Source organism: Hydra viridissima, unplaced genomic scaffold, assembly GCF_058129835.1.
Source record: "Hydra viridissima isolate aposymbiotic clone 2 unplaced genomic scaffold, HvirCarnegie_v1 scaffold_12, whole genome shotgun sequence".
NCBI lineage: Eukaryota > Metazoa > Cnidaria > Hydrozoa > Anthoathecata > Hydridae > Hydra > Hydra viridissima.
The window spans coordinates 1,724,013-1,734,845 of NW_028324311.1; the positions used below are offsets into that span (position 1 = coordinate 1,724,013).

General features: G+C 28.5%; 1 protein-coding gene across 2 annotated transcripts; it reads right to left on the bottom strand.

Annotated features, from left to right (window-relative positions):
* Window positions 1-304: 304 nt before the first annotated feature.
* Window positions 305-10,782, bottom strand: LOC145194467 (nose resistant to fluoxetine protein 6-like). 2 transcript variants are annotated; one of them, XM_090068603.1, is made up of 16 exons: window positions 10,309-10,778; window positions 9,967-10,097; window positions 7,130-7,220; window positions 6,856-6,973; window positions 6,448-6,608; window positions 5,409-5,582; window positions 5,226-5,322; window positions 4,973-5,065; window positions 4,518-4,692; window positions 4,204-4,283; window positions 3,410-3,541; window positions 2,970-3,096; window positions 2,373-2,562; window positions 1,722-1,864; window positions 1,418-1,524; window positions 305-1,031 (listed from the first exon to the last, which is right to left on the bottom strand). In XM_090068603.1, exons 1-16 carry the CDS (start codon window positions 10,724-10,726, stop codon window positions 1,016-1,018), a joined length of 2,253 nt encoding a protein of 750 aa, XP_089924729.1. In that variant the 5' UTR covers window positions 10,727-10,778; the 3' UTR covers window positions 305-1,015. The 2 variants fall into 2 exon arrangements, 1 of the variants encoding a protein (XP_089924729.1); XR_016445560.1 differs by having other exon boundaries at window positions 935-1,031; window positions 1,686-1,864; window positions 10,309-10,782.
* Window positions 10,783-10,833: the final 51 nt, after the last annotated feature.

The window sequence follows — 10,833 nt, forward strand, 5'->3', positions numbered from 1 at the left end:
AGCTTTTAACTAAAGTACATACGGCTGTTTATATAAACCATTAAATATAAAAAATTCATTTATTTATTTAAAGGCATTTGAGTTGAGAGAAATGTGTGTTTTAAACAGCTTTGATAGCTTTACACAGCTTTAATGGTGCTTATACGACGACGCTACCATTTTCAAAGTTGATCAAACTTGTTTATGCCAGTAGACATCAACTCAAGAATATCAGACAAACAAATCTTCAACCAGTACTAAGAACAATTAATTTTTTAGCATAATTATGATAAAGTATTGGATTATGCAAAAAGTAAAACAACCATTTTAAGTATGATAAAATGTTCATTTATTTCAAGAAGTCTTTTATTTACAATTGTACGGAACGAGTAAAAAAATGCCTATAAAATAATATACAAAAATTATAATTTTAATTTCATAATACTCCTTTGTTTTTTAAAATTTAAAAAGATTGTAATCTATAGTTATTAACATAGTACAATTACATTTTTGTATTCTTTTCTACTTCAAAATTACTTAGTAAAAACTATTATTTCATCAAAATGCGTTACTGACGCTAAAAAATATATAAGTGATTGGTATATTTTTATTAATAAAAATTTTCGTCAAGAGTCTGTAGCTGATTCTCAAAAAAGGAGAGAATCTGAAAATATTACTTGAAATGTCTCCTAAAGTTCCTGTTATTATAAATAAAGTAAAGAATGTCAAGAATCATCATTCAGTTTTCAAGACTGCGGTGATGAAGGTAAATAAAAATCTCATTAAAAACGAAACAATTCGACAAAATGAGATACCGTGGTGTGACCTAACAAAGCCTGATGCTTTACGAAAGTCCTAATTTAAGAAATGACAAATTTCGTATATACAAAGTAAGCATTTAGAGAAAAAAATCTAGTTATTTTAACTAAATATCTTGTTATCTATATTGCTTGTAGCATCAGATAGTTTGACAATTAAAACGAAAACAATCGAGAATACGCCATAAAAATTGTTCGCATATTTCCACTTTCAGCAATCACCGTTTCTTCAAGCTGAAAAAAGTTTTATTCAACGTTTACAACGAAAAATGGAAATTTAGACGCGTTGGAATCAAACTAATCAAATAATTTGACTCCCATAAATATTAAAAAGCCAGCAAAACATCTGAAGGAAGAGTTTTATATGACAATATGCATGAAGTTCTTTCAAAGTACCAAACGATTTTTTGGAAAACCATTAACTTTTAAGAAATTGTTAAATATTCCAGTGTGGAAGTTCCTAGTTAAATATTCATGAAATGAAGAAATCTTGCCGAGTTAAAAAACGCAAATCTTGCCAAATTAAAAAACGAAAAAGCTAAGATTGCAACCAACCAGCGAGATTTTAAACCGAATAGCAAACTAAAACCAAATTAAAACTAAATTGAATATCTTATTACTTGCGTTTGAGTATTTGCTCCATATTCAAGATCGGCAAATCCAATACAACGGCTATAACGAATGCAATCCCATAGGATATGGCCCAAGTACCAATAAATATAAATGCCTTTGAAAAACAAAAAAAAATGAAATCAGCCAAAAAAAAATATTCTTCAAGCCGCACAAAAAAAAAAAAAAAAAAAAACTAGAAAAAAAAAATTTTTTTCTGTGGTGTTAAAATTTTATTTTTCACAAATTTTCTAAGAAAAACTTATAAACACTCAAAACCTTTTTTTACTTTTCTTTGTCTAGAAGTATTCATACCATAGTTACGTTTTCAACATGAATTGGGTTATCAAGCGAGTAGTAAAAGAAGTGGAGAACAAGTGGGTGAACGAGGTAAGTTCCAAATGTCAATCGAGAAAACGGAATGAATATGCTCCACGATAAGAAACTGTTTATTAACCCTATACAATACAAATGCACACTTTTTATCAAAATTTATAGCATAAATAAGAATTGGAACTTAGTCCAGGACAATCCCATCGAGAGAGAGAACGGGGAGAGGGGAGGGGGGAGAGGGCCTTACGCAGAGTGAGGGCCCCACCAGTTAGACCCACTACCTTAGTTTTAATTTTTTTTTTCCTTAAGACTTTTGTTGATCACTGTGTTTTTTGTAAAAAGATAAATTTGTAAATATTTAACTTTTTTTTTTTCGATAGAAAAAGTAGTTTTTATAAATTTTTTATTTTTTTAGCCGCAAAAAACGAAAAATTAAACACTAAAAAAGTTCTGAATAAGGGGGTGATAAACGGAAAGCTCCCCCTCTTACCTTGTACCCGCCCTTGGGCTCTAGGGACCAACAATAATAAGTTTGCCCGGACCTCGTTTAACCTCTCGATGGGCTTGGTCTAGGGATAACTTCAAAAACCTTGTTCGTATTTTAAGCGTAATAAATTTCTCATGAGAAATTACCTCCCAGATCATTATGGCAAGCGTATATTACCCAGGACACTGCAACAGCCCAAGAAAATCGAGACAAACTTCCATAAAGTATATTTTCAGTTTCACTAAAAAAACTTTCATTTTTGAAAACAGAGAAAGGACCGTAAACCACCGCTAAACCAACACCAATTGATATGATCCATGTAATGATCGCTCCTACCTGTCAAATTTATTTATAATTTATTAATAATTCCGGGAAAAAATTTACAAGAACTTTATAAAAATATATTTAAAATGAAATTGTTTTTAAAGAGGTTTTATTAAAAACGATCTCAGCAATTCTGAGTTTTAATGGCTGCTCATCACTCTTCTGAGATTAAATTTACATAGATGAGCAGACAAAAAACCGAAGACTGAAGTAATTTTACCTCGTTTACAGGCACAGCTTAAGAAATAAAAATCTCACTGAAGAAAAAACGCTTTGCCCTCTATTATGGCTGATTAGAAATTATTTACTTAAAGAAAATGCAGATTTGATGCTGCTAGACGGCCAGAAATCTTAATGTTAAAAAACTTTTTCATCCAACGGACAAAAAGTTATTTTTCACAATTTCAAAAGAAACTCACCCGGTTACGTTTAAAAATCTTCATATCTCTGGAAAGAATGTTTCCTAGCAACAAACCAACTAAATATGGGGCTATTCTAGTATACGGTTTTGAATAAACGTAGTCTGCGAACATAATTGCTTTCTTCCTAAAAAACAAAATTATAATGAAATCAAGCAAAAAAAACAACAAGACAAAAAAACTGCAAAATATTCCGTCACAAAAGACACACTTGGATAACTCTCTTATGTAACACATCGAATCAAACAATCAATAGAGCACGTCCGATAGCTACAACAAAATGGTAACCAAACGCGAAACTTTCGCGAAAAAAAAAAACAAAAAAAAAACAAAACAAGAAAAATACTCTAAACAAAAAAAAATTGCAACGCTTCGTTTACAAATAAAAAATTTAGTGGGCACCGCAGACTACAATGTTAAATAAATAGTAAAATAAATACTCAGATATTTGTTGAGTAAAGACTTCTGATGGTAACTGCGGGATATTGTAGTAAGCTGTCAAAGAAATTGTAATAGCCATACAAGACAAGATACCAAGTCCAGTGGAGATCAAAGCACCTCGATGCTTAAATCTGCAAAACGGAGAAATGAGAATAATCTCAGATTTAACAGATCCACTCTCTTCTTCACTCTCTTCTCTAATATCTAACTTATACGACATTTATAATAAGATTGAAGTCATTAAACATTTAAAAAAACTTTTTATGCTTCAATGGGTTTTTATATATTTGATGGTTAATACCTTAAACTTCTTTGCTGTTAAAAAAGGGTTGTTTTTTTCTACATCTGTTTAAAACTGAAAACTTTATTTACCAATTATATAACTTATTTTGTGGTATTGAAAACAAATTTAATTTCATTTTACAATAGTTTCAATGTTTAAGTTGCTTTTGATGAGGGAGATTAGACACAAGTTGATGCATAAGGTCATTGACAAGTGTGAATTGAGTGTGTCAACATTCAAAGATGAAGTGACTCATAAAACTCTTGTATCCAGAAACTTTTTTTTCACATTCAGGCTTTGTTTTAACATGTTATAATCATTTAGTGACTAAATTATAGCAAAAAATTTCTCCTTTTTTTGTTTGTCAGATATTTACAAATATATTTACTGTTCATTTTTTGTTTATTGTTTATTTGTTGTAAGTAAAACAAAAAGTCAAAAGGAAATTGTTTCAATTTTCATTTAGTAAACAAAAAAAATCTTAAAAACAAACTGTTACTAAAATGTTACCTGTACATAATGTAGAGAAATATCGGACTGATGACATAAAACTGCATGTCATTTGATAAATACCAAGACCATATTAAACACTGAAACAGAAAAAATATGCTGTTTATTCCCAAACTCGTGTTTGAAACAACATACTGATGTTCCAAAAATATCAACAGTAATGCTTATTGTACAACTTATTATTAATACAGTATTGTTCACAACAATAAACATGTACACCAATGCTTATTGTACATGCTTATTGTACAACTTATTGTTGTAAACAATAACAACTGAAATCAAAAAATAAGAATGATCAGTCAAAAAAGTTTTACCATTTCTTGACTCATGCTACTAGGATAGAAGTTATTGATATAAAGTAAATTGGTCCACCAATATTTCTGACACAGCGAGACCTGCTCTTGAAACTTAAATGTTACAGGTCCATTTATTAAAATGGGTAACAGAGTTGAATGAATGAAAATCACAAACATGTAAGTCGGAGTAAGTCTAACAAAAAATTTTTTTTTACAGAAACAAAAAAGTTCATGTAACTTGCACACGCAAATTCATTTTTTTGAATGCAGGTTACATGCATAAACAAGTTATAAAAATACAAAAAAACAAGAAAACCTGGAATTACAAAGTTAAATGTTTGAAATCAATTGAGTTCTTCTATGTAATCGATTTTTTTGCATTTCACAAATTACTTATTTTCACTATTTTAAATCATCTCATATGAAAACTAAGATGCATTTTATAAAAAGTTACTTTTAAAAGAAAATAAAACCTGATTAAACGATGAAAATAAAATGTGAGAAGATCAAGTTTTCCATTTGAAGCATCCATCTTTTTCAATGAGAGGTAGGCAACCAAAAGACCACTACAAAAATATTTATGCAAAAAAAATAAACTCTCGTTTTCTTTAACTTAACATTTTTAGAAGAAACAAACAAAATTAAAAATTAAGTATTTGATCTTTAATTTAAAACTTTCATTTTCATCATTTGCTTCAGTACTAACAAATAAAGGGAGATAAATACCTCAGCAAGAAAAAAGTGTCAACTGAAACATAAGCATTAGAAATTGCTTGAAACGAAAATGTATGAAGAGAGTTTATTAAAAAACCACCCAAGTTATCTAAAAAAAAGTTAACAAAAAAAAAAATTAAACCCAATGAGAAAATATTAAAAAACAAAATCCACTCACAAAACCCTGTTACTCACCTTCATTTACATCTTGAAGAAAATAATAACAATGGCCCAAAATAATCCAAGAAATGCTAATCACTCTTATTCCATTGATTGAATGCACAGCATTCTTAGGCTTTTGAACAGATAAAGTTCGAGGAATGTTCTTGAGAACAGAGAAACATATCAATATTTCTGTAAAATGATTACCTATAAGAGAATTATACCTGAGTGAAACTGTAAAAGGAAAATTAGGACATTAAGCCAGACATACTGTATACAATAATATGTCAGGATACTAAAACTTGAAGCAGAGATAAAACTCAATTAAGATTTTCTTCTCAAGCTGCGATGAAAAAATCTTCAAGCAAAATGTCAGGAGTTGAAAGAATAAACTTTTTGTTTGTTTCTATGCAATATTTCTGATTTCTATTCTTATTGAGAATTTTTTAATATGTTTATTAAAACCAAATCAATAATTGCAAAAAAAGTTGTTATTTGCTCATTGGTAGTTAAGTGTTTTTCACAAACTATTGCAATAAGTGTTCTTCTCAAACTATTTGCACTTATGTTTTGGAAGCATCTTGCTCCTTTACATTACTGGAACTTTGCAGTTTTTCTGCAACATTTCTTTGTAACAATTCTTTGCAACATTTGTTTGCAACATATCTTTGTAATATTTCTTTGTAATACTTTACAAGCACATTTGTGTTTTACATCTCTTAAAATGTCTGAAAGACACAATGAATACAATTTTCTGTTTGAAAGAATAGGTTGGGACAGCCTTACCACCTTTCTCAAAGCATTAAAAACTTGGACACTTGTCTGCATTGAATTTTAAGTAGAAAAAGAAAAAAAAAGAAAAAGTAAATCAAAATGCATCAAATTTACTGCGTACTTTTATGATAATATGCATGGCATTTCTTGACTATGTACAAAGCATGTATGCTCTACATGCTATCATATATGTATGCTATCATAAAATATTTGCACCGTTTTTCACCATTTCGCACCATTTTCACCATTAAAAATTCAATAATAATTCAAATGGTATTTTAATTAAAATTTAATTTACCACGTTGAAGTTCAAGATTCTGTTCTCCAAAGCGATTATAATTTTTACCAATTGATTCATAAGATATTTCATTTAACAAATAGTCAGGAGTAAAAGCATCTTTAACTATATCCAGCAACGTTCCAATTATGTTCAACAAAGCTAATATACACAGTAACACACTAGAAGAAAAAAAAGACTTGTTTAAACAACAGATTTTTGACAAAAATGTTTTAAAAAATTATATAACCTTCCGTAACACATTATGTGAAAAGTGATGAATCTGAAACAGCAATGAAAAGTACAAATAGCTTTTATGAATTTCAAAAATTTATTTGAACAGAAAAACAGAAGAACTTTTTTAATGTTTTTTTTTTAAAAAACATGTTTCTTCACAATGTTGCTGGATTATTTGAAATCAACACTTACACACAAATAACTGTTCCAGTGGGCCAATGAGTCAACTTATCTTTACACACAACAGGTTGTACTTTATACTTATTTACAAATTCTCCAGTCAAAGGGAAGTCAATTAAGGAGAACGAGTCTAAATTCCCCACAGATACAAATGATAGACAAAATGCAATAAAAAGTTAAGCCATTTTGAAGAAAAGAAAAAATCATATTTTTGATAAAAATTTAAAAATCATGAAATATTATCATAAAATTTTTTACATTTTTGCAAAGCAAAAAAAAAACTTACAATCTTTTATTAAAAGAAGAAGATGAAAAATATCTCCAGCAGAGCATTGCTGTGGGGCACATGTACCTAAACTCCCATGAAGCAGTGTTGACTGTTAAAAAAAAAAGGTTTTTAAACTTACTTTTTTCAATTACTCATCAACATGGTAAAACCTCTTCATCCAGATTCTGCATTGTAACAAATGATCTGACTGATAAAGATTTTGAACCTTTTAAGAGTATTTTTGTTTCAGAATTATTTCATTACATACATACATGCATACATACATACATACATACATACATACATACATACATACATACATACATACATACATACATACATACATACATACATACATACATACATACATACATACATATACATACATACATATACATACATACATTACATACATACATACATACACATAGAAATATACTTCGGGTTCCCATTTTTGGGTTAAAGTTTTTTTTTAAGTGCTCCTTCATTATTGTTAATGGGTGAAAAAAATGGGTGTTAATAGGTGAAAAAAACAATATTATCAAGTATCCATACAAATTATTTTGACTTCAAAGTTTGAAAAAGTGACTTTTTACATCTTTACCACATCTGCCATTTGGTATTACATAAAATTGATATTCCTTAAACATATGGAAAAACTGTCATCTTGAAAATTTTGCATATGAGTGCGCCATCAATTGGAACTAGACAATAAGGCAAGAATAACTAAGAAATTTGCTACATGATAAGCCTGAAAGTGAGAAATTATCATTGATTTTTGGAAAACTAGTAATAATCTAAACAAAGTTCTTGAAGATCTTTGATTAATCAATTTTATTCCAAACATTTTTTTAAAATTGAGTATTAATTTATTTGAAATTAAAACTAAATGATGATGAGGCATACTCCATTTAAATGGAACTTTTTACACCAAAAACACCATCATTTGGAGCTGCACAAATGTGGTTCCATACTTAAAAACCCATAAAAATGTAAATTAACAATATATCATCAAGATGGTGCTCAGCTGCACATAAAGAGAAAAGTGCAACAATTTCTAACAGAAACCTTTACAAATGATTGAATTATTAGCTATTTTCTCACAGTTCTGGTCACCATATTCACCAGATTTATTGCCTTGCAATTTCTGATACTGGGGTAATCTAAAACCGTTGATGTATATGTTCAGACCACCTTTAACACTTTAAAATCTAAAGGTTCAGATATCAGACGCTGCTTAGCAAATAACTACTGACAATATTGGACCAGTGCTTCTTTCTTTTTATTGATTGTCTTCAATTAATACTGGAAAGTGATGGCAGTCATATTGAATTATATTCACCAACCCAATTCCTATGACATTTATCATTTAGATTTGGTTGATTAAATAAATATTCGGGAAAGTAAAACTTGTTTTTGTTTTTGCAACCATGCTTAAAGGTCTTGTAAATTTATAAGACCTTTAAGCACAGTGGGGTTAAGCATAGTATTGATCCACTGGTCAAAATTGATGGAAATTTGTGACAATACAAATGCAAAGATTATTATAAAACATAATGGAGCCATTTGCAGATGACAACATACCTGTTACTTGGATTTTAATGCATGACAATAACCAAAACATATTGCAAAATCTGTAAAATCTTGGCTTGAGGATAATGAATGTAATGTTTTAGAATGGCCACCCCAAAGTCCCACTCTGATTCCATTTAAAAACTTATGAAATGATAATGAGCTGGCTTTACACAAGATAAACAAACCTAACTTTAATGAGTTTTTGGGGGGTAAATTCAAAAAGTCTGGAAAGCCACTACTGTCAAACAAAGTCAAAAGCTTGTTAACAGCATGCCAACAAGATGTGGTAGATAAAGAACAAGGGCTACCCAATAAAATATTAATGTTAGTTATAATGTTTTGCTGTGCTATTTGTATTATCAAAATTTTTTGTTGTATTTTATAAATATATATATATATATATATATATATATATATATATATATATATATATATATATATATATATATATATATATATATATATATATATATATATATATATATATATATATATATATATATATATATATATATATATATATATATATATAAACTTATTTTTTCAACAAAATAACTTAATCAAATTGAAATCTGAGAAAATTGCTTTTTTTTTTTATTTTAATTTTTATTGATAACAAATATGAAAAAACACACTATTTATTGCATCAGGAGATATTGAAAACTCTTTTTCATCTTTTCTTTAATCAATAAGTCTGAAAGTTAAAGAAGCTAAAAGTTGCAGAAATATTTTTTTGTCTTCTTCTTGAACTGTAATATCAAAAATGAAATGCATGCAATGAAATAACAAAAATATCAAAATTGATATGCATCATTCAAAATTACATGGTCAATGCGGGTAAAAGCAAAGCATTAAGTTTTGCTGATAAAACTGGCACATCGTAACTTTCAAATGTAACTTTGTCAAGCTTTAATTCTGAAAAATAAAATATTAAGGTTAGTTTTAATGTTTTGCTGTGCTATTTCTATGGTCACAAACGTTTGTTGTTTTTTGTAAACATATATATATATATATATATATATATGTATGTATGTATGTATGTATGTATGTATGTATGTATGTATGTATGTATGTATGTATGTATGTATGTATGTATGTATGTATGTATGTATGTATGTATGTATGTATGTATGAATGTATGAATGTATGAATGTATGTATATAAATACAAAATCCTTCATCCTGTGACTGTTGTAAAAACAATGTTAAAACAAAAGAGAAAAAAAAAACAAGATTTAACTCACTTTAATATACAAATAGAAAAGTATCAGCAATACTTACTTTATTAAATAAGACCATTTCCGCAACACAATAGTGAGCTCCGCTGATAGTTTGGCATTCATCATAAGCACCCAACCATGCTGCATTACCAAGACGTAATCGACCACTTGGAAAGCCCCATGAGTCAATATCTGCAAGCAGTTTAAAGTATTTATTTAAAAACTTTTAAAATGTTATATATTTATTGATGCTAAAACTAGTGTTTTATTCATTGATGCTAATATTCTAGTGAGAAACATTTTTGCAACACAACAGTGTAGTAAAAAAAAACAAAACTGTTTTTAAACTTTTCATAGCTTAATCTAAAGTTTATATTTTCTTTCAAAAATCAATTAATCTTACAAGAAAATAATGGGGATGACATAAACCATATGAACAGGTCTTTCCAGTTTTTATCCACAATATAACGCCATGCTGGCTTGGTTAAGTTCTGCAAAGCATCAGTACAATCAACTGATATGTTTGCTTTATTGAAAATGTTTTTAAATTCAAATTCATTAAAAGCTAACCATTTCAACACATGTAAAGATTTGTTCGTTGAAATTTTGTCCAAATTCTCCCCAAAAGCATGAAAATAATCTAGTATATGGTTAGAATCAATTGCATTTTTAAACTGTTGTTGCAGAACAGAGTCAGAAGGGCTCGACACAAAAAGCGCAGTCAAAAAAATAACATACTTATCCATGTGATAGTAAAATTTTATACATATTAACAAATAATCTAGAGAAAAAAAAAGAAGATAACCAAGACAGAATTGCATGGTTTATATAACTTAATTAAAGCACAATTTATATTTATAACATGATGTATACAACATGATGTATATAACGAGTGATGATGATTAATGGTTTTGCAGTCGGTAAAAGG